Source organism: Balaenoptera acutorostrata, chromosome 15 (genome assembly GCF_949987535.1).
Source record: "Balaenoptera acutorostrata chromosome 15, mBalAcu1.1, whole genome shotgun sequence".
Classification (NCBI taxonomy): domain Eukaryota; kingdom Metazoa; phylum Chordata; class Mammalia; order Artiodactyla; family Balaenopteridae; genus Balaenoptera; species Balaenoptera acutorostrata.
In genome coordinates, this window is record NC_080078.1 from 76,685,315 (window position 1) to 76,710,497 (window position 25,183).

The window sequence follows — 25,183 nt, forward strand, 5'->3', positions numbered from 1 at the left end:
CAGCTACTACGGGGCAGGCCCCCTTCCAGCACAGGGATACTGGAGAGGACAGACCACATATCTCTGCTTCCATGGAGCTGACAGTTTAGAAGGGAGATAACCAACAAGATACGTGGCAAAGTGTATCATCAGCAGTGAAAGGGCCAGGGAGGCGGATAAGGCAGGAACCAGGGCAGGGAGAACCAGAGGGGTCAGGGGATGTAACTTAACATGGGAAATTGGACAGACAACATTCCAATATATGTTATGTGGCAACAAGGGCTCTGACTTAAAAAAGCAGGGTGAGGGGAAAAAGGGGGAAGGGGAGCCTCCTTCGGATGGATAGTCAAGGAGGGCTTCCCTGAGGAGGTGGTATTTGAACAAAGGTTTGAGGAAAGCGAGTGATGGCCATGCAGATGTGAGGGGAAGAAGTCTCCAGAAAAGGAAAGACTAAGTGCCAAGGCCCTGAGATGGGAATGGGCCAGGAATTATTGGATGGTTTGAGGAACAGGAAGGAGGGGAGTGACTAAGGTGGAGGACAAGAGGTGAGGTGGTCAAGAGGTGAGGGACAGGGGGGGCAGATCATCAGGACCCTGAGGTGACTGTGCGAGCCTCTATCCTGAGCGAGGGGGGAGCCTCAGGAGGGCTGTGGGCAGAGGAGAAACAGGATCTGACGTAGGCTGACAGCATCCCTCTGGCTGCTGTGGTGAGGACAGACCCTCGCGGGGTGAGGGCGGAGGCAGGGAGGCCAGAGACGAGAAAGCTGGGGCAGCCCAGGCAAGAGATGAAGGAGGTTTAGATAAGGGTGGCGGCACCAGAGAGGGTTCTGGTATATTTTGAAGGGAGAATTGATGGGGTTTGCTGATGGATTGACTGTAGAGTGTGAAAGGGAGAAAAAAACAAACAAACAAGAATAACACTAAGGTTTTGGTCTGAGCGGCTGGGACACTGGAACTGCCAAGGGGAAGACTGTGAGAGGTGCCTGGGAGGGGGAGGAACCGGTCAGGAAGTCAGTTTGGACATGCCAGGTTCGGAATGCCAGGGAGACGTCCAAAGGCAGATGTTGAGGCAGCTGGAGGCTGGTGTGTGGGTTTCAGGGCAAGAGGCTAAAAGCAGATCAAAACCGACGGGTGGAAAGAGGGAGGGGTGAGGATTATCTCAGAGAAAAACACCAGCTCTAACGTCTTTGTGGTCCTAAAACCACTTTGGGGAAAAAATAAGTCACACGCGCGCACGCACACCCGCACACCCCTTTACACGCCAGCAGCAAATCTTTGTCAGGGATGCCCAAATGCCAAGCAGATTCCCTTCCACCCTCCTACATCAGGGGGATGCCCCAGCCTCCACCAATGCCCCAGGCATCCTGCCACAGGAGGTGTCACGGCACAGAGGTTTCCCCCCCCCCCCCCCCAGTAAGGATGGCTGCCCAACGTTGACAGCCAAGTAGTCTAGGTCCTCAACTGACCTCCCCTCCCCAGCTCTGTATGAGGAGAAGAGTGAAAATAACTGGGGTGCTCAGGGCCTGATTTCAAAACAGCTCTGACCGGGAGCCCTGGCACACCTGGGGCCTGTAATGAGGGGCGTGCTCCCCTCCTCCCACGGTGCATTCTAGAACACGATGAGGGAAAGGGAGGAGGCTCACCCCCAGTGCTCACACCTCTACAAAAGTCTGCACCAGATGGCAGGAGCTGGGTGGGGAAACAGCTTCCGAAATGCCAGACTCAGACGGCAACGTGGAATGAGGAAGCAGTACCCTAACGAGAGGAAAATGGGTACTCCTGTCTAATTCATCAGGAAGGGCCGGAAGAAGTGTATTTTTTTTCCCTCTTTGGTGGTGGTTGTTTTGCCCACGGCAAGGTAGTGGAAATCTGTGAATGTCACTGTAGTATGTGTTTCTTCTTTATCCTTTCCAACAGCTCTTGATTTCTATTTGGGGACCCAGGTGCTGGGGGAAAATGACTCCGTCTTCTGCTTCAGGAACAGGTGACATGGGCTAAGCTAATTGGCACATACCGTCTGCTCTCCGTGGTGATTGGTTCAGGGGTTGGCATGTGACTCAAGCTGGTCCAGTCAGAAAGACTCTCACCACTTGGGCATTCTGGGAAAAAACCCTGCTGAATGCTAAGGTATCATACAAAGCAAGAGGCATGGGGCCCGTCCCAGTGCTGGTCATCCTCTTGAGACCTCAGGCCTTATGATAAAATCGTGACACTGTCAAACCACAGAATCTGTCCCTGTATAAAGCTCGCCTGTATCTTTTTGGTTTAGGGAGCAAAGAATTCAGTCTCTTGTCAAAACCACTTGGGAACTGGGGTTTCTGTCAATTGGATCTGAAGGTTATCTACCAGCCACGAGCATTACCAAGAAATACCCTCTCCTTGCTTAAGCAGAACTACGTATCACCTCCTCAGAACTGAGGGGTGCAGAACCAGAGAACTGCTGAATGGAAAGAGATGCATGTTTTCAGCTTTGCCAGAAACTGCCAAATTGCTCTTCAAAGTAGAGGTGCTAATGTGCATTCCCACTGCTGGTCTTCCTGTTTTCTCACGTCCTCACCATCATTTGGGGTGACAGGACCTCTGAATACTTGCTGTGGTGATGGGCGAGAGGTGATAGTGCACTGTTGGCTGAATCTGCATTTCACTAATTACCGGAGAGGTTGAGCACATGCTGCTACCTTTTGATCCGTGGGTATAACTTATTTTCATCACATGACGCTACATGTTGTGACATTCATCTGAACGCTGGTGCGGTGCTGTGTCTATCATTGCTAATGTTTCTTCAGTGCTTACTAGGTATCACTGTTCTAACATATTTAATCCTCAGAAAACCCTACGAGCTAAGTAACATTATTATTCCTAGGTGAAGTAACCAAGGCACGGAAGTTAAATAACTTGTTCAAATTCACTCAGCTAGTAAGTGGTGGAGCCCAGATTTGAACCGGGTCAGAGTTCTTGCTCTCAACTGCTTTGCAAAGACCTGGAAGCATCTCATTTCCACGGATGATATAACTTTAACTCGTGGGTATATAAGGGAGCACAGTCAGGGCAGCTGAAATGTGCTAAAAGATGGCTAAGCACATTTTGTAAAAACTTAGGATACAATTTATCCTTTCAGGGGTATTTATATTTGAGATCTGAGTCCCTGAAGTGAGAGGAAGCCAACACACAGAAATACCCATGAACAAATTGATATTTATCCTGCTTAAACTTAGCACCTCTCACTTCATCCTCTGTCAATCTCTACTGCAAACACGGGGAAGCACAGAGCAAGATGATGGCAAAATGAAATGGCAAATCTTATGAAAGATGCAAGGTTTTGTGAAATTAAAGTGATGCGGGAGGACAGCTTAAAGTATGTGCAAATCCACTGACAAACAATAATCTGGTCTATGAGATAACTGAAGAAGAGACCACTGAAAATGATGATGAGGGAATCAGCACTTCACAGGGAAGATTCAGATGTCAAAGGATTAAGAGAGGCCCTGGGGAAAACTGGTCAAATCCTCAAATACGTTTTCAAAAATGACCCTTTACGATTTTGCTGTGAAAACTGAAGGTGAAGTAAAGGATATCATACTGTGCTATCATTTAAATTTGTTGAACAAGTTATCCCCCCCACTGCCTTTAACTGACACTTCATCAATTCATTTGATTAAAGAATTAATCTATTCAGCACAATTATAACCTAAACTTTGTTAAACACTATTAGAATATAACACAGAATAAAGTTACTTTCAAAACTGTGTAGTTTCACTTTTTCAAGATAAAATACCTAATTAAATACATTAAAAGCACTATTTACATGAACTGTTGGTCCACTTAAGGAACAGTTTTCTGGTTCCAGTCTTCCACAGTTCCAGCTAACCTCCTGTATTCAAAAGGGTATCACATACACAAACGGGCTAAGAACCATTATTGAGGTTGTGACTTTAATCTTCCCTCAGTATCCATTTCTTCTTCTCCCATAGTAATAGAATTTTTAGCTGCGCAAATGGCCACCCAGAATAAAGACTACATTCCCTAGTTTCCTCTGCAATCATGTGTGCTCATGTGACTTGTTTCTCATCAGTGGGAAATAAGGAGAAATAGAAAGCAGTTGAGTCTCTGATCAATTTAAGAGCACCTAAACATATAAAGCAAATATTAATAGACCCAAAGGGAGAAATAGCAATAGAATAATAGTAGGGGACTTTATTACCCCACTTTCATCAATGGATAGATCATCCAGGCAGAAAATCAATAAGGAAACATAGGTCTTAAACTATACGTTGATCAGATAGACTTAGCACAAATGTACAGAACATTCCATCCGAAAGCAACAGAATATACATTCTTTACAAGTGCACATGAAGTATTCTCCAGGATAGATCATATGTTAGGCCACAAAACAAGTCTTAATAAATTTAAGAAAACTGAAATCATATCAAGCATCTTTTCCAACTACAATGGTATGAAACTAGAAATCAATTACAAGAAGAAAACTGGAAAATTCACAAATACGTGGAGATTAACAACATGCTACTGGACAACCAATTGGTCAAAGAAATCAAAAGAGAAAAAAAAAACTTGAGGCAAATGAAAATGGAAATACAACACACCAAAACATATGGGATGCAGCAAAAGAAGTTCTAAGAGGGAAGTTCCTTGCGACAAACGCCTACATCAAGAAACAAGAAAAATCTCAAATAAATAACCTAATATTACACTTCAAGGAACCAGAAAAAGAACAAAGCCCAAAGTTAGTAGAAGGAAAAAAATAATAGAGATCAGAGCAGAAATAAATGAAATGCAGAGACTAAAAAGACAATGGAAAAGATCAATGAAACTACAAACTGGTTCTTTGAAAAGATAAACAAAACTGATAAACCTTTAGCTAGACTCAACCAGGAAAAAAAGGGAAAGGACTCAAATAAAATCAGAAATAAAAAGGGAGACATTACAACTGATACCACAGAAATACAAAGGATCATAAGAGACTACTACGAACAATTATATGCCAGTAAATTTGACAAGCTAGAGAAATGGATAAATTCCTAAAAACATACAACCTACCAACACTGACTGATGAAGAAAGAGAAAATATGAACAAACCAATTACTAGAAAGACTGAATCAATAATCAAAAACTTCCCCAAATATAAATGTCCAGTACTAGACAGTTTTACAGGTGAATTCTATCAAAAATTCAAAGAAGAATTAATATCAATCCTTCTCAAACTCTTCCAAAAAATAGAACAGGAGGGAATACCTCCATACTCATCTTATGAGGTCAGCGTTACCCTGATACCAAAACCAGCCAAGGACACCACAAGTAAAGAAAATTATGGGCCAATATCTCTGATGAACACAGAATGCAAAAATCTTCAACAAAATATTGGCAAACTGAATTCAACAATACAGTAAAAGGATCATATACCATCTTCAGATGGGATTTATTCTAGGAATGCAAGGATGGTTCACCATCCCCCAATCAATCAATGTATACAGCACATTAAAAAAATGAAAGATAAAAATCATCTCAACAGATGCAGAAAAAGCATTTGACAAAATTCAACATCCATTTATGAGGAAAACTCTCAAAAAAGTGACTGTAGAGGGAACATGCCTCAACATAATAAAGGCCATACATGACAAGCCCATAGCTAACATCATATTCAAGTGATAAGCTGAAAACTTTTCCTCTAAATCAGGAACAAGACAAGGGTGCCCACTCTCAACACTTTTATTTGACATAGTATTGGAAGTCCTAGCCAGAGCAATTAGGCAAGAAAAAGAAAGAAAAAGCATCCAAATCATAAAGGAAGAAGTAAAACTGTAACTATTTGCAGGTGACATGACATTATACATAGAAAACCCTAAAGACTCCACCAAAAAACTGTTAGAACTAATAAATTAATTCAGTAAAGCTGCAGGATACAAAATCAATACACAAAAATCTGTTGTGTTTTTATACACTAAAAACAAACTATCAGGAAGATAAATTAAGAAAACAGTCCCATGTACAACTGCATCAAAAAGAATAAAATATCTGGAATAAACTTAACCAAGGTAGTGAAAGACTTGTACACTGAAAACTATAAGACATTAATTAATGAAACAAATAGAAGAAGACACACATACACTTGATCTTAGCCAAAAGGCCGAGAAGTGATTAGGAAGACACAAATAAATGGAAAGGTATTCCATGTTCATGGACTGGAAGAATTAATACTGTTAAAATGTCCATACTATCTAAAGCAATCTACAGATTCAGTGCAATCCCTATTAAATTTCCAATGACATTTTTCACAGAAACAGAAAAAACAATCCTAAAATTTGTATGGAACCACAAAAGACCTCAGAGAGCCAAAGCAATCTTGAGAAAGAAGAACAAAGCTGGAGGCATCATGCTCCCTGATTTCAAACTGTATTACAAAGCAGTAGTAATCAAAACAGTATGGTGTTGGCATAAAAACAGACATAGATCAATGAAACAGAATAGAGAGCCCAGAAATAAACCCACACATATATGGTCAATTAATTTATGACAGAGGAGCTAAGAATGTATGATGGGGAAAGGACAGTCTCTTTAATAAATGGAACTGGGAAAACTGGGCAGCCACATGTGAAAGAATTAAACTGAACCACGATCTTACACCATAGACAAAGGTTAACTCAAAACAGATTAAAGACTTGAACATAAGACCTGAAATCATCATTTGACATGGATCTTGGCAATGATTTTTTTTGGATTTGATACCAAAAACAAAGGCAGTAAAAGCAAAAGGAAATAAATGGGATGACTAAAAAGCTTCTGCACAGTAAAGGAACATTGTGCACAACAAAACGAAAAGAAAACCTACCGAATGAGAGAAAATACTTGCAGCTCAGACATCTGATAAGGAATTAATTTCCAAAATATACAAAAAACTGATGCAACTCAAGAGAAAAAAACCAAAGGATACAATTAAAAAAATGGGCAACAGATCTGCATAGGCATTTTTCCAAAGAAGATATACAGATGGTCAACAGGTACATCAAAAGATGCTTCACATCATTAATCATCAGGGAGATGCAAATCAAAACCACAATGAGATACCACCTCACACCTGTTAGAATGCCTATTATCAAAAAGGCAAAGAATAACAACGTTGGCAAAGATTTAGAGAAAAGGAAACCTTTGTTCACTGTTGGTGGGAAGGTAAGTTGGTACAGCCATTATGGAAAACAGTACGGAGGTTCCTCAAAGATTAAAAATAAAACTACCGTATGATCCCGCAATTCCACCTCTTGAGTATCTATCTGAAGAAAATGAAAACACTAACTTGAAAAGATATCGGCACCCCCATGTTAACTGCAGCATTATTTACAATAGCCAAGATACGGAAACAACCTAAGTGTCCTCAATGGATGCAAGAATAAAGAAAATGTGGTATACACACACTGGAATACTATTCAGCCATGAAAAAGAAGGAAATCTTGCCATGTGCAACAACATGGATGGACCTTGACGGTATCATGCTAAATGAAATAAGTCAGCCAGAGGAAGACAATTACCATATGATATCACTTATATATGGAATCTAAAACAAAGTCGAGCTCATAGATACACAGCACAGATTGGTGGCTGCCAGAGGTGGGAGGTAGTGGGTGGGTGAAATGAGTGAAGAGGGTCAAAAGGTACAAACTTCCAGTTACGAAATAAATAAGTCATGGGGCTATAATGTACAGCCTAGTGACTAGAGTTAATAATATTATGCTGTATATTTGAAAGTTGCTAAGAGAGTAGATCTTAAAAATTCTCATCACACACACACAGACCTTTGTAACTATGTATGATGACAGATGTTAACTAGACTTATTGTGGTTATCCTTCTGCAATATATACAAATATTGACTCATCATGTCGTACATCTGAAACTACTATAATGTTATATGCCAATTATGCCTCAGAAAAAAAGAAAAAAGAAAGGAAAATGTTTGAGTCTCTGATCAATTCATGGGCAGGTCCATCAAAGCAGCACAGACTTTTAGTTGAGAGAGTACTAAATGACTGCTGTCTTGGGTCTCTCACACACAGCCAAAGAACTTAAATCCAATTCAATCAGTTGCCCTAGACACTTATGAGAATGCAGGGTTGAATGTGTCCAAAGACCTGGTAAGAACAGTTGACCATTGTTCCCTGGGGAGCTAAAAAGTTATTATTCTAATATGAGTCTAATTATTCTAATATGAGTCTAATTATTCTAATGTGAGTCATACAAATCAAGTTAATCTAAAAGCGATTTTGAATTCATTATAGTTTTCGGTTATTTTTCTCAATCAACCTACAATGACCAGCATAACTGGTCATGTTTTCACTTTAAGCAGTGGCTTAATATAAAACTCAAATTTCCATTGACAGAGGAATGGATGAAGAAGATGTGGTGTGTGTGTATATACACACACACACACACACACACACACAATGGAATATTACTCAGCCATAAAAGAGAATGAAATAAAACTCAAATCTGAGCTTCCTAACTACCAGGGCAAAAAGGGAAAGTATACAGGGTACACAGCTCTTGTTCTTTAATGACAAGAGCACATATGTTCATCACAGTAAACAAACATTTTCAGGGTCCTGAGTTCTCAAAGTCAGGTTAGAACAGAGTTCCTTGTAGAGAGGGCCATTCTAAACATAACGAATAAAATTCTCAGGGACAGTTTTACAAAAAACATAAATGTTCTATGTATGGCAATTTATACTTGGCATTACACTCCCAGTCTTCACTGAGGGTATAATAGTTAAGCAGAGTTGGATGAAAGCAGTTCTTTGGGGAAAGCGCTTTTTGGTGATTTGTTTAAATTCAAGGACAAAGTTTGTAGAAATCAATTTTGAAGAAATGTTAAATCCTGAGAGATGGCTCCGTCCCTGTGCCAGCTACATGATTCTGAAACACCAGGCTTTGGCCCCTATCGTGAACCTCTAAGATATTGCAGTATATATGTTTCCTTTCAATTTGATGGATGTAACAACATCCATACTCCCTTTGAAGTCCTACGGTCTTGGTTTCCATTTTGATTATGCCACAAGCACCTGCTTTTATGACTATGAGCAAGTCTCTTTTCTGGGCTGCAGTTGCCCTAGCTGTCAAATGTGGGGGGTTGATGAGTACACTTTTAGGGTCCTTACTGTTCCTTTGGCATCCAAAGCTAAAGGTTTCTACACAGACCTTTCAGCTAGAGGTTCTAAAAGTGGGTCTCACAGCCCTCAGACATGTTTTCTTTGTGGGTCCACACTGTATATTAAAAAAACAAAACAAAACAAAATAAAACAAACTGAGTTCTGCCAATATTTTTTAAAATCAGCAGATTTTGGCCAAAAATTCAGATTAGAAATATTTGAAGGTTGGCAACCCTGAGCATGAATGGCTATAATTACCTGGACCTGAGTGGCAGATGCCCCTTTCAGTAGGTGCCCTGGTCTGTCCTGCTTTCTCCATCTATATCCAGGTCTCTGCAACCAGATGGGTGGTGGCCTGGGGTAAACTTTGACCCATGTGGCTTTCTGCAGAGATCCCGGAACCAACAGGGTTATGTGTATAGGACTGAGGCCTTCCTAGTTCTCTCAGCAGGACCCGCTCGCTAGGTGATTCTGGCAGTGGAAACAGTCTGCAAGACGACGCACCTCACCAGCTTGCTCCCCACCCCGATGTGCTCACACCAGCCACACCGTGTACGTGAGGGGCAGCTGTCCAGCTTCCAGGACGGCTTCAGTGCCGTGAACCCAGCTGAGGGAGGTATCCGTCCTTCTCTCTTGTCACTCCTACCCAAACAAGCCCCTTGTCACTTGAACACAACTTCCCAGGGTTACAACATTCAAGCCACAGTATCTGATTTCACAACTGCCTTGGCTCCTTGCCCAAGGTGAGGAGTGTTTGTTTATTTTTCTAAATTAAAGCAAATTTAATTGAGTTTGGAGGATTTTGCAATGGTGCTGCAGATAAGTGACTGCAATTGTGCCTCTGCCTCAGGCAACCAGCCTGGCAGGTGAGTCTTCAGAACGCACCAAAGTACCTCCTGCAGGATAAAGAGACAGGACACCTCGCTTGCTCTCCACCCAGGATACAACCAACACTGCGGGCACCAACTGCAGGAGGGATGGAGCACCTTGGGCAGTGTAGATGATCAAGTATAGACAAACAGTCCCTTGCCATCTGTAGAGTGGCCACAGTCCCCACATACACTCCTCTCCATCCCCCACCCCAATGTTCTTCTGGAAGCTTATTCCATGCTGATGGCCTCAAGTTAACGAAGTAGTCCCCCAACGGCTTAAATAGCACAATTCACAGAGAACTCACACTCCTGCCCGAGTACTTCATGGCCTCTCTGTAGTATATTTCAGATTTTAAATGGACTCACTTTTTTTTTTTTTTTAACTCAAATTCCTTTGGAAAGGTCACTTTCTATCACTCCTGTAGGCAAATAAATCTGCATTTTTCGAACACATCTAGAAGTCAGTGCACAACTTTTAAATTAAAAGAAAGTTGTTCACGCACTACAGGGACCCCTCGCAGTACAGGGACCACAGTGGGAAAGCCAGTGGTCCGAGGCAGGACACCGGGTACCACGTCGGAGGTTCCCAGCCCACTCACGTGCCCACCCGTGGCAGCCTGGCTTCCTCACCTGTCCGGTAGCCCGTGCTATTGAGGTACACGGCAAAGGTGCGGCTCTCGTGCTGTGCCTGCCAGGAGGGCGAGGAGCAATTCTCATTGTTGGTGTAGGTGTTGTGGTTGTGGACATACTTCCCGGTGAGGATGGAGGAGCGCGAGGGGCAGCACATGGGCGTGGTCACGAAGGCATTGACGAAGTGCGCCCCGCCCTGCTCCATGATGCGCCGCGTCTTGTTCATCACCTGCATGGAACCTGCAACCAGAGCGGAGGTGAGATGTGGGCCGGCAGATTTCCAACGAGTGTGCCCCAGTCGGGCACCAAACAATTAGAGATGGCTGCTGAGTGGTCCTCAACAGGGCAGTACCCCCATCCCGGGGGAGGGGAGTGTATGTTGGAAATCTCCAGGGACAGATTGGGGGGCACCCCTGGCATTTCTGGGCAGCGGCCAGCAATGCACTATTGGATGGTCCTGCGCAATGAGGAAGTACCCTGGGTCCCCAGTTCCACTAGACATTCGTGGGGGCGGGTAGGTAAAAACCTGTTTATAAGTTATCTGAGCCTAGTAAAGAACTCTTGTCTTGCATATAAACAGAACATCTTTTTTTGCAGGGTATTAATATATGCTGACTTTTTTTGGGGAAAGCAACCACTATGTAAACAGAGAGAAGATTATACTTTGTTTCATTTGGAACTTCCCCAAGAATTGTTCCCTCTTAATGAAATCCGATCACGTCAACCGGGCAATCCCTCCCCCCTCCGCCTTCTCTCTGAATACTTCTCAGCTGATGTGCTCTGCATCAGTGGTAACCCACCGTCACCGCCTTTGTCCACATGGTCCAGCGTGGAACCCACTTCCCAGCTCCCCCCTCCCCCCCCAAATCTGACCCATCAGTATAGTCGCACCTCTTCTCATTGCTCTCTGGGATCACTCTGGCTTCTGATTCCCTTGAGCTCTTATCACCATGTATTATTAGGACTTAATGATAAACCACTAGGTATGGTAATTTCACTCATGCCTATTCTTGTTTCTCAATGAAGCTGTGAGCAGAGCAAGGTATAGGAAGGAAAGGAATTTGTGTGGAAACCCTACTGTGCGCTGGTGCCTGCACAATGTCTGCTCCACTGAGGGCTCCAGGAGCTCAAAGACTGTGTGCCTTGCTCAGTGCTGAATCCTCAACACCCCTATGGTGTGTGACACACAGTAGGTACTCAATAAATGTGTGAAGGGTGGATGTGAAATCGTATACCATGGCTGGTACCCAGACACTTAGTAGGTTTAACAGAAATATTCAATGGAAATCCTTTTTCTTTTCCTTCTAAGGCCATCCTCTGTTTTTTTCTTTTCCTTGCAGTTCTTAGGGTCTATAGTGGGTTGAATGACAGCCCACCCTCCAAAGATAAGCCCCTGTCCCAAGTCCTGGCACCTGTGAATAGGACCTAATTTGGACAAGGGTCCTCGCAGAGGTACTAAAGGATCCTGAGGTGAGATCATTCTGGATTACCTGGGTGGGCCCTAAATCCAATGACAAGTGTCCTTCCAAGAGACAGAAGGAAAAAGACACACAGACACGGAGGGGAAGGCCATGTGTAGATGGAGGCAGAGATTGGAGGGGTGCTGCCACAAGCCAAGGAACTCCTTGGGCCTCCAGGAGCTGGGTGAACTGAGAAGGATTCACCCCTGAGCCTTTGGAGGAATCAGAGCCCTGCCAACACCTTAATTTCAGACTTCTGTCTCCACAACTGCGAGGGAGCAAATTTCTGTTGTTTTAAGCCACCTGGTTTATGGCCATTTGTTAGGACAGCAGTAGGAAACCAATCCAGGGTCCACCAGGCATTTGAAGTTCTTGCCAGGGAGCTGCTGATCCCAATCAGCAACTAGGTCACCCCCTAGTGACCTGAAAACAACAAATCAGACCCACCTTGGCACTCTGTCCCTAAAGGCTCAGAGTGAAATGGAGATTTACATGATTCTTTTATCCCATCTTTCCACCAAACAGGGAAGGAAACAGCTAGAGCTTCCCTGAGGCAAACATAGATCATATTTCTTCACTGCTTCAAACCACCTGGCAGCTTCCCATCACACTCAGAAGAAAACCCCAATTCCTTACTGTGGCCTAAGACTCTTCCAGACCGGCCCTCCCTGCCAACCCACCTCCTGTGTTTCTTTGACCTCATCTCTTCCCTCCCCCTTGCTCACTTGGCTACACTGGCTTCTTCTTTGTTTCTCAAGGGCTCCAAGCTCATCCCTGCCCCAGGATCTTTGCACTTGCTCTTGCCTCTGCCTGGGACTCTCTCTCTGAGACTTCACTTTGCTGGCTTGTCCCATTACTCAGATCTCAACTTAGAGGTCACCTCCTCAACAAGGCCTGGCCAACCTCCCCATCAGAAGGAGCCCCCTGTTCTTTACAAGTTCACTTGTTTATGATCTGCCTCTGCTTCTGGACTGAGAGTTCTGGGTGATCCAGGGCCCTGTCCACCCTACCCCCAGGAACACATAGATGGTGCTCTGTAACGTCTCACTGAACGACCGAAGGAAACAGAGCAAAAACACAGCTGGCTCCAGGTGGGCGTCCCTTATAAAACTGCCTCAGCACCTGCCCTTTCGAGCCCAGTGCTGAGGCAGTTTTTTTTTTTTTTTTTTTTAATTAATTAATTAATTTATTTATTTATTTTTGGCTGTGTTGGGTCTTTGTTTCTGTGCGAGGGCTTTCTCTAGTTGCGGCAAGCGGGGGCCACTCTTCATCGCAGTGCGCGGGCCTCTCACTATCGCGGCCTCTCCTGTTGCGGAGCACAGGCTCCAGACGCGCAGGCTCAGTAGTTGTGGCTCACGGGCCCAGTTGCTCCGCGGCATGTGGGATCTTCCCAGACCAGGGCTCGAACCCATGTCCCCTGCATTAGCAGGCAGATTCTCAACCACTGCGCCACCAGGGAAGCCCCTGAGGCAGTTTTATAAGGGACGCCCACCTGGAGCCAGCTGTGTTCCCTGAGGCTCTTGGCCGAGGTCAGCCCAGTGGAGAGAGGAAAGAACCAGCTTTTTGTCTCAACAGGAATCGTCAGGCCTGGAACTACATGAACATCTGTTGTCAAGGTCACATGCCCTCCCGAGAAGTCCCCAAGGGTCCCGTCTGTAACTGGTGGCAATTATAGGGTTTCTACCAGGTGTGAAGTCTCCCTCTGGAGGGGATGGAGGAGGTGAGCTTTCCAAGGCCTCCCTCCACCAGCCGGTGCGAACTCGCCAGAACCTGCAGAGGGAGCGGGCCATGGCCTCAGGGTCCAGCAGAGCCCCGGGCCCCACTGGCGTTGGGGTGCATCCTTCTAGCCTCCTTCAGGTTATCCATCAAATGTCACGTATCTGATTCCACATATATGTGGAATCTAGAAAAATGGTACAGATGAACCTATTTGCAGGGCAGAAATAGACACGCAGATGTAGAGAATGGACGGGTGGACACAGAGGGGGAAGGGGAGGCTGGATGAATTGGGAGGTTAGGATTTACATATATACGCTACCATGTGTAAAACAGATAGCTAGCGGGAACCTGCTGCATCGCCCAGGGAGCTCAGCTCGGTGCTCTGTGATGATGTAGATGGGTGGGATGGGGGTGGGGTGGGAGGGAGGTCCAAGAGGGAGGGGATATATGTAGAGCTGATTCCCTTTGTTGTACAGCAGAAACTAACACAACATTGTAAAGCAATTATACTCCAGTGAAAAAAAAATGTCACATATCTGAGAGGCCTTCCCTGGCCTCACACTAAAACTGCCGCCCCTCCTTCCAGCACCCCTACGCCCCCTCCCTGCTTCACTTGCTCCCCAGCACTTACTGCCCTCGGACAGTTCTCTCATTTGCATGTTGCCCACTGCTCCCACCAGACAGTTCCACGGGGGCAGGGATCTAGGCCTACTTTGTTCGCTGTTGTCCTCCCAAGCCCAGAACAGTGCCTGGCACATAGTGACTGCTCAACAAATATCTGCTAAATTAACAACAACAACAAATTCTCTCACTCTTTGCGTTTCCATATAATTCAGGAGCCCAAGCTGGTTTGTGTCCATGATATGCATGTGTGTGTGTCTGTGTCGTGTGCAGTGGATTTAAAAAATTTCACTTTAAATAGCACCAAACAGATGATGTGCTCTCTACTGTACCACACTCCCCACCCCTCCCTATAGTCTTACACCAACTTTGCCCATTCACATTACCTGCCTGGTCCCTGAAGGCCCTAGTTTGGCAACTCTTAACATAACTTAGCTGTTGAGACAGCTCCGACTTGTCCCTGGGGTAGAGGGCAGTGTTCCATGTCAGTAACAATCATTATCATTAATGTGGTGACTGTCACTGGCTGAATGTGTGCTGTATGCACTGTGCTGGGCACACAATGTGCATCGTGTTACTCAATCCTCCCAACAAACCATTTAACAGAAGAGGGAACTGAGCACAGGGAGTTAAATGACTGGTCACAGCCACAGAGCTGGGGAAGTGGGATGTGAGGACTCCAGCCCAAGCTTGTCTGACAGCAGAGGTGGGTGCCGGGTGTCACGTTCAGGAAACGTCCAGTTTATAGCACGCAGCAGGTGGTGATAATGAACCCAGGAAGGGCACAGAGGTCCCCGCACACTTGGTCAACTCTCGGCTTCAATGAGGCTCACAATCATCCCCTGGACTGTCTATCAGGTCCCCTCGTCATCCCAGAGGTGACTTTAGCTGCCACACCAGCAGTGAGACTGGCACAGGGTCACATCGCCAAGTGCCAGGGACCCCAGTGGTGGGAAAGTGATTCCCGTTCACTCCTTCTGATCAATTCCAGGAGAAAGTCTCGGGTGGGTGCGGTCACGTGGTCACGTCCTTAACACCCTCACACCTCCTATTTCAACAGGAAGAGCCCCGGCCACCCGGCTGGAGCTCTGGGCGGGCAGCTGTGTTAGCTTATACTGGATTGCCTGGTTTAATTTCCTGTGACTTAGGGCAAGTGATGCTAGCTTCTCTCACTTAGGGCAGTGGAATCCTGTTCTTAAAAAACAATCACGTCTGTTTAAAAAAAGTAAATAGTAGTACAGGCGGCAAGGCGGAAAGGTGAGGGGATGGCTGGCATTTGGCACAATCTGCAACTGTCTACCCGGCGATGTTGCTGGCTAAGAGACACCTTGGGTATACCCTGAGCTCCTCCCCTCTCCTCCGGTTACACAGGCGATGATCTTGGCTACTCCTTGGTCCCATCTTTCTGTTCCCACATCCAATCCATCAGCAAAGTCTGGCGTTCTTTCTTCAAAGAACATCCAGACTCAGAGTCCTGTCGCCTCCTTGCCGGGCAGCGGTCATCCTCTTTCCTCTGAATTAGGTCAGCTGCTTCCTGCCTGGACTCTGGCCGTTTATTCCCTGAGGAGCAGCCAGAAAGCCTCCTCTCCTCAGTGCTCTCCGTGGCTGCCACTCGCTTGGAGAGCAGAGTCCCCGTGGTTGTCCGCAGGCCCTGCGGGATCTGCGCCCCCTTCCGCATCCCGTCTCCGCAGCCACGGCGGCCTCGTCTCTCCTCACACTTGCCAGGCTCACTCCCGCCTCAGAGCCTTTGCCTGTGCTGTTCCTCCTGCTGGGAACGCCTTTCCCCAGCACCTGCAGGGTCTGTGCCCTCAGCCCCTTCTTGTCTCTACTCAAAAGGTCTCTTCTTGGGGGGAAGGGGGATATATGGGTAGGGGATTGAGAGGTACAAACTATTAGGTATAAAATATACTACAAGGATATATTGTACAACACGGGGAAATATAGCCCACATTTTATAATTACTGTAAATGGAGTATAACCTTTAAAAATTGTGAATCACTACCTAGTATGCCTGTAACTTAATACAGTACAGCAACTATACTTCAGTTAAAAGAATAAAAGTTCTCTTCTTAGTGAGGCCTGCCCTGCCCACCACATCCACAATTTTACTCCCCTGCCCTTGATATTTCACATCCTCTTCCTTGTTTTACGTTTTCAACTCTGCACGTGTTGCTCTAACACGTTATACACTTTGGCACATTTACATATTTATCTTGCTAGTCACCCCCCTGCAGCCCTAGATGTCACCGCCATGAGAGCTAGGGCCACAGACCACACCTCACAGCCCTGAAGCCTAGAACAGTGCCTGGCACATAGTAGGTGTTCAATAAATATTTCTCGAAAGCATGAATCTAGGGCGCTCCAGGCAGAATCAAGCCTTTGCCTGCTGTTCACAGCCTGAAGAGAAAGAAGGAAGCAACTGGTAGTGAGGGCTTGGCCCTGCTTGGGCTCCAGAGACTGCAGAAAGGACAAAGCTGGCCGTCTACCCGACCTGTCAGACCCTTCTGGAAGGCAGGGGGGCCGCCACCTGGTGAATAATTCACCTGCAGTCAGCAGCCTCGAATGCTGCGTTGGCCAAAGGCAAACTGCCAGAGGAACCGTTTCTTTCTTTTAATGGGCTCCAAACCAGGGCCTCAAAGCCCTTGCACCGCCCTCCTCCTCATTTCAAGGCAAATGAGTGATGGCCCACTCTTTCCAGCAGGTCCCTGCATCTGTCTGCTCGGGGCGCTCACCCCGGCCCAAATAAGCCGGCTGAAGGGGAGCTGTGTCAATCCACTATTAAAGCACAATTTAACGGTGCCCTGAAATGACAGCCGCACCTGTGCGTAAGCAGCACGACACGTTAAGCCTCCCCTTGGGGACCGTAACCTGTTTTATTAAAGCTGCCACAGTGACGAGGCTCGATAAATCCACATCTGGAACAGGAAAACATATGATCTAATCTCCTTGCCCAGCACAGCCCTAATGCAGATGGGCAGCTCTGAGGGGAGGGAAGGGCCTGGAAGACCAGGCCACACAGAAATAAAAAGGCCAGCCAACCAAAACTTCTGTCGTCCAACACAAGCCTGGGGACATGCAGACAAAAACAGACCCGGCTTCTTTCTGTGATCAAACCTTCCGCCCTCACTGGGCCAGGGTGAGGTCACCCTGACACCTTCCTCGGTGACTCTAATAGACTGGGGAGGCCTCACCGCCACCCTAATGATGGGGACTTAAATTCTGGTGCCCAAACCACTCACCTGCCAGAAACACGGTGCTTCCTCCGCATACTCATCTGCCCCTCCCCTTTCTGATTGCTTTTGCGGGGGGCTCTCAGTGTACCACCTGGGCTACTATTTATTTGATTTGATATTTTTCTCTAATGTGAGTTTAAAAAAATAAACTTTCGGGCTTCCCTGGTGGCGCAGTGGGTGAGAGTCTGCCTGCCAATGCAGGGGACACGGGTTCGAGCCCTGGTCTGGGAGGATCCCACATGCCACGGAGCAACTAGGCCCGTGAGCCACAATTACTGAGCCTGCGCGTCTGGAGCCTGTGCTCCGCAACAAGAGAGGCTGCGATAATGAGAGGCCCGCGCATCGCGATGAAGAGTGGACCCCACTTGCCACAACTAGAGAAAGCCCTCGCACAGAAACGAAGACCCAACACAGCCATAAATAAATTTAAAAAAATAAATAAATAAATAAACTTTCATCTCAACCCAAGTAACTATGTGAAATTCTGGATTTGCTGTGCTACTTAGATTTTTTTGGGGGGGATGCATATCGAAAGAAGTTTGTAAGTAGTAAAATCAATGTTTGTCGACCTGTCACACAAGATGATTTCATGCATGACCTGTGTCCTAAAAAGGCATTTTGGGAGATCCTGATTTAATGTGCTCTTCTAAAGGTTTGGGTCAGGGCAACTGCTATCTCTGGGGACTTAGCAGGTGCTGGGGGCTCTCAAGATTCAAAATATGACCCAATTTTGGCCATTCCTGGGACTTAGGTGGCTCACATCTACTTTCTGTCCTAGAGCTCTGTGTCAACTAGGAGAAGATGCACCCTACATGCCACCCCCGCCAAGACAAAGTCCTGTGGCCCCCAACTTGGGTGGCATTACATAGGAGGCATTGGTTTTGATGGATAACTAAAGAGATGATATTTTCTGATGTTTGTTTTCTTAAAATTATAGGTAAATAATTAGAGTCTGTGATGTCCGACCCTCCTTGGGAAGTAGTGGGAGATGGGACACGATTAGCAAACCCAGGGCCTTGACTTAAATCTATGTTTAACTATCGCTTTTTCTTACCTAGACTACTGCAGAATTTTAATTGAGAAAAGTATATGCAAAGCCTTTAGTTCAATGCTTGGCATACAGAAAGGACTCAAAACATGTTAGCTTTTAAAAATTTAAATTACAGTAGCTCCCAACTATATATGGTGTAACACAGAGTTCACAAATCAAGTGCCTCCGGACAGACTCTTGTCTGCGTGTGTTGGATTTAGGTCTGCTCAGAAGTGTTTAAAAATCTGAATTAATTGCTAACTTTTACTTGGGAGATTTCACATCAATCCCGATTTCAGGCTTTGCATGAAAATACACAGACCTGGGCCTGATGGGCCCACAGGTGGGTGGATCTGAGTAGCAAAGGCTGGCTTTAGAAGGGCTCCCCTCCGGTTCTGCATGGCCCCCATCAGGCCCACTTCCCTCGTCTGCGGTACCAGCCTGGCCCTGCAGGCACTGGGTTTGCAACCCGTAGCTGATTCTATTCCAGCTGAACTGACCAGCTAAGTAAACTCGCAAAGTAACACTGTGGCCTGGAGGCCCACAGAGACCAGGCTTTAAGGGAGCGAAGAGGGGTTGTGGGTTTGGGTAAAGGCTGGTACACAGCCTTGACCAGGACAGGCAGGGGGTGGGGGCCGTGAGCTCGGTGGGGAAGCACGTGTGTCCTATACCACCTCATGGTGCCCATCATTTAACCACACACCCCCTGCTGGGGGTGCTGCCCCTTCGGGGTACCCTTGCTCCTGGTCTCTGGTGTGGCTGAGACCCCAGGTTGCCCACCAATAACTATTTCCCCTTCTTCCTTATTAACAGGCCCTGATTTTAATCTTCAACACGCCCAGCTAGGAAACTGCATTTCCCAGACTCTCTTGTAGCTACATGTGGGAGTGGTCTTTCCTTTAACCTTCCAGATCCACTGTCTGCCTCGTCCTCCAGCCCAGGGAGCTGACCTGGATGGGCTGTACCCACAAGTGGCTTTATACTCTGGCTTTGGACTAGGTTTGGCCAATGGGGGGCCCTGGCAGGAGATCAGCAAAAGGAAGAAGTGAAGTTCGGGTATGGATTCCTCCATCTTGCTCCCTGTGGTGTCAACAGAGGATGACAGCTCCTACTGAATGGCCCTGTGTCATGAGTTTCCAGTAATCATTTGCTGCCCTCACCCTCTTGGTCTTGGAGTGGGGATGACCCCACTGTTACTAACTAGCCTTGAGTGCTGCACTATCACTGGTGATTTCCCCACACTTGCTCATACCTCAGCAAAAAAGTTAAACCCTCCTTGAATAACTCAAGTTTGAATGTGTCTTGAATTTCCTGCTGAGATTGTGTGGCTAATTAAATAAGTTCTGTCCGTGTTGTAGGTGATGTCTGGGATGCGGTTCTTAAAGGGAGCTGACTTAACTTGAAGGTCCATCCTTTTTGCCCTTCTGTTTCCTCCTCCTCCTTGCTGCCTGGAATGTGGCTGTGATAGCTGGAGCTCCAGCAGCTATTCTGAATGATGAAGGTGACCTTAATGATGGAAGCCACACAATAAGCATAGTAGAATACAAAAGTAGAGAAGGAGCTTGGGTCCCTCATAACCTTGAAGCCACCAGGCTGGCCCTGAACTGCCAACTTCCAGACATTTTTATGTGAGTAAGAAGCAAAACTCTGTCTTGTTTAAGCCACTGTTATATTTTCTTTTACATGCAGCCAAACCTAATGCTGATACACTTAGCTTCCAGAATTTAAGTAATCTCCTAAGTGTTGCTGAATTAAAAAAAAAAAAATCTTGCAGGAATGTGCTTGGCAAGTTGAACACCAGGGTGGGTCCAAATGAGCCTCTCTTCTTCCTGAGATAACCTGCATCCACATGTTTTTCTAACTCCAGTGAGCAGCGGCAGGAATGTCAGGAGTTGGTATCTCAGAGAGGCTACATTGGAAGTTACCACCGATCTGGCGTCCGGAATCTGGGCACACTATCCTCGGCTTCCAGCCATTTGGCCCCTGCAGAGCACCCAAGCCTGCAATTTAGAATTGATTTCTGGATATCGGTCTGCAGCACAGGGTGTGGTTTCCTTGTGTTCACAGATGGAAAGAGGCAAACAAATGCCTGGCCAGAAGCCCTCCCAAGCCTCTCTCTCAAGAGCCAGCCTCTCCTACAAGACAGCCCTCCAGGCTGAAGGCCTGCCGTTTTCAGGATCACAGGCCCCTCTGAGAATCCAGTGAGGGTCTCCGACCCAGGAAAGCACAAACAGGCACACGATCTGCATATAATTCCCACCCTCTCCCACTCCAGGCCCATCCAGGCCTGGGCCTCCCGCCTGAGCTTCTGACTCTGAAGGCTGGCTGCCTTGGACAGCTCCTCTTGGCTTTTCACGGGCATCTGCAACTTACCAGGTCCAGAACTGAGCTCCAGACCATAGCTTTTCCCCATCTCTGTAAACAGAAAATCCCTCCTTGCAGTTGTTCAGACCAAAACCTTGGAGTTATTCTGGACTCTTCTCTCCCACTCCACATCAGATCCATGAGCACATCTTATCATCTCCACCCTCTGCCTCTGGGCAGTGTCTGACTACTTTTTCCACACTGGTCTGAACCACCATCATCTTGTGCTTGGACCATTACAGTAGACCCCTCACTTCTCCTATTACATCTCTTCAGTCTATTCTCCATAAAATAGCCAAAGGGGTCACATTAACACGTAAGTCAGGTGATGTCAATGTCCTTGCTTGTGTCCATCTCATTTAGAAAGCCACAGTCCTCCCTCTGGTTCAAAGGCCCTGCATGATCCGCCCCCCCCCCCCGCCCCCGCCCATTGCCTCTCAAACCTCACCTCTTCCCGTCTCTTTTGCTCACACTGCTCTGCCATTGTGGGCCATCTGCTGCTCTGGGAGCCTGCCGGGACTGCTTCTGCTTCAGGGCCTTTGCACCCACTGTTCCCTCTGGCTGGAATGCTCTTCCTGGGGGAGTCTCCTTGACTCATTCCCTTACCTTCTTTGCCCAAATTTCCCTTTCTCAGTGAGGCCACCCTACATAAAATCACAACTCTCCCTTTCCCCTCCCCTCCTTGCTGACTTCCCTTCCTTTCTTTTTTAATATATTTTTCAGAGCGATTGGGAAAATCCCTGTGTTTGGATGATGCTTGGAGACCGGCAGGGTCTCCTTAACCCTCAGACACAAGAGTTACTGCCAGGTGGTACCACATAAGCATGGCCCCAACATTCAAAGCCCGTGACTCACACTTGAGAAAGTCCTTCCCTTTTCTAGTCTCCATCCTGCTGATTATGTCAAGGAGAAAGTCTCAGGGAGGGGCTGCTTCACCTTTAACGCCTCTCTCAAAACTGCCCATCACCTTTTATAACAAAGCCATCCGGGCCTCGGCCCCATGGGAGGCAGCATCTTGCTGAAAGGTGAAAGCGCTGCTGTTCTCATTAGACTTGGTCTTGCAGTGACCTCCACTAGTATCCACTAGTGAAAAACTAGTGGATACTAGTGTTTCATATACAGTCATAATTAAAGCTTCCTGTTAAAATAATACTTAAGCTTCAAAAGGTAAGTCCAGTTCAAGTAATAGAACAGACGGTCCTGGGATGTCGCAAATATTCTCTTGCTCCAGGCAAGGACCACGTCCAACTCATCTTGGTGTCTCAGAGCCTGTTCCAGCCCTGGAGGCTCACCAAGGGTTTGCCTGGATTGAATTAAACTAGTAAACCTGGCAGAGTCCACCGGTTTCAAGGCCTATTTGAAGGACACATGCAAACGAGACCTTGGCTTCTGTATTCTTCTCCCTCTTCTACCCTCCTGAAGAGGGAGGCCAAGACCCTGCCGGTCTCCAAGGGTCATCCAAACACAGGGATTTTCCCAATCGCTCTGAAAAGTATATTAATAATGGAGGCCACTTACTGACCAATATGCCCTGGAACCTGTTCCCCTGGGCACTGGACCCTTCCAGATGACAACTCAGGGAGGCGTGTTAAATGCACCCCTCCCCCCCTCACAATTAGGAAACAGAAAGAGCTCCTCTTCTGTGCTGTGTCCCACACCAGCTCTCTCATCCAGACCCTAATTAGGATGGATGGCTGTTTTCCGCCCCGGGACTGGAAGGGAGCCTGCAATCATCTTAGTCGAGAAGTCTCCAGCCCCAAGAACCGTCAGAACTGCCGCCTGGATGAGCAGAAAATAGCAGATGATAAATTTTTTAGGACTACCCTCTGTGCGCCAGTTGTTGCTGACTGTGAGATAATGTGCTGGCCTTTTGGGGAAGATGCATTATTGATCTGGGTCTGTCTGGTGGTTTATAAAAATCCCACCCTCCCCCCACTACCACCTTGCCATCATCCCTCACCTCCTAAAAGAAGCACAGCCTCTTCCAAATGCTGTTGGAGGGGCCGGCTCCTTCGCAGAAGGGAAGACTTGTAGGCACCGATCTGTGCAAGTGAGTGCTGCGGGGCGGGAAAGTGCCAGATGCCACCGAACACGAGGGCTCCAAACCTACTGCATCCACTTCCCAGAATTTATCTTTCAGAAATCCTCGCTCACTTATGCAGAGATGCATGTATAAAGACGTTCTCAGCAACGGTATTGGTAATAGTGGAAACTACTAACAAACACACTCTCAATCTGGAAACAACTGAATAGCCATCCCAGGAGACTGGTTAAGTAGAGTAGTGGTTAAGACCAGAGGCTCTGGGTTCAAATCTTATTTAGCCACGTTCTAGCTGTGGGACCTTGGACGAGTGACTTCATTTCTCTGGGCCTCAGTCTCTCCATCTAAAATGAAGAGGATGGATCTAGGTGTCATAAGTTAGCCCTGGTTTTCTCTGCTTTCCTCTCTCCCACGTCCTCATCACACCCGGAGGCCCTTTCCTTATATTTGCATACGCTGCTGGCTTTATTCGAGAGTCACAGGTGCAAACTTACAATCAGATTCTGACATGAGGCTTAGTTAGATCATGTAGCTGCCGCAAAAATGCGGCGCTCCTAAGAGTGCATGTTCAATCATTCACCTTGGTTCCAGCCAAAAATCCAGGAGTCGCCACTAATGCTCCTCCTTTCCTCACCACCCACACCCCCCATCCAACCCGTTCATGCATGTCTTTCGGGTTCCACTGTTCCTGCCCTGGTCCAAGCTTCCATCCTTGCCTGCCCCATTATGGTCCTGTCCTCCTAATGTCATTTAATTTCAACATAACAGCCAGAGGGATCCTACTGGAACCTAAGTCACGTCACAGCCCCTCCTTTGCTCAAGGCCCATCTTCACTCATGTCTGTTTCACTAAGAATAAAACTCAAAACCCTCACCATGGCCACAAGGCCCCGCACGACCTGGCCTCATCTCTCTCCACTTATACCCTGGGTCCCTCCACCTGGCTCACAGGCATTCTTTCTGTCCCGACCCACCAAGCTCATTTCTAACTGTCTTTGCCTTTCCTGTTCTCTCCAGCTGGAGGGAACCTTCCCCAGTCCTCCCGCTCCCAGCACAGTGCGCTGCACAGAGTAGATGCTTAATCAGTATCTGTTGAATGCATGAATAAATGTCCGGGGGGGTCCCAGGCAGAACTACGATGGAAACAGCTTGAGGGGCCCCATGAGGCAAGACCAAGGTGCCCTGAGGTCAGGTGTTGCCTGTGAGCACTCTTTGCAAAATTCTGCCAGAGACAAAACTCACAGTCCTATGGACACTTTCTGTAGGCTCCGCATGGTTATCGAATGCGGCTCATTCTACATGCCGCCTGTGAGATAGGTATCACATGTGTCAAACTGTCAATAAAAGCCCTGGGCTTTGATTGCTTCCTGGCTGCAAATTCTTTTTGCACAGATAAATTCCCCGAGAAACATCTATACTTGTGATCATTAATACAAATCATTATAAGGAATGGCTTGGATGTATATAAATCACCTTTACTTGGTGCTTAAAAGACTGATTCGTATTTTTAATAATGGATCCAAAAAGGGTGCAGACTTGCAGTTGGATCTTCACCGCAATCTTATGTTTGGCTGCAAAGGCTTTTCTGGTAAATCTTTAAATTTGTTGCCACCAACAACAGTCAGTTGCCCTTTGATAGTGGACAGAGGCTAAAGGCCCACCGCTCACCTGGTCAACTACTGGCACGCCTTACCACAACCCATGAGAACCTCCAAGATCTGGCTCCCTTCCTTCTCTCCAGGGTCATGCTGTGACCCTTCCTCAGGCTCCAGCCACATCTGTCTCCTTGGTCCTGCCTCAGGGCCTTTGCACACGCTGTTCCCTCTGCTTGGAAGGCTTTTCCCCAGATCTTCACAATATCCAGTAGTATGTCTATCACCATCACTGATGATGAGAAGGGAAATCTAACTTATAGGAGAAGGAAAATGCAGAGGGGCTTGTATGCTGTCCAGTACGGTAGCCATAAATGGCTACTGAGCACTTGAAAGGTAGCTGGTCCTGAGATGTCCTCTAAGGGTAAAGTACATGCCAGATTTCAAAAGCAATATAAAAAATGTAAACTATCTCATTAATGATTTTTTATATT

General features: G+C 46.6%; 1 protein-coding gene across 4 annotated transcripts in view; it reads right to left on the reverse strand.

Annotated features, from left to right (window-relative positions):
• Positions 1-25,183, reverse strand: part of SULF2 (sulfatase 2) — a 144,855-nt gene that overhangs the window by 87,213 nt on the left and 32,459 nt on the right. For all 4 annotated transcript variants that reach the window (XM_007185341.3, XM_057528754.1, XM_057528756.1 and 1 more), the window contains exon 3: positions 10,631-10,870. In XM_007185341.3, coding sequence (XP_007185403.2) covers positions 10,631-10,870 — 240 coding nt within the window. The remainder of the gene's footprint in view (positions 1-10,630; positions 10,871-25,183) is intronic.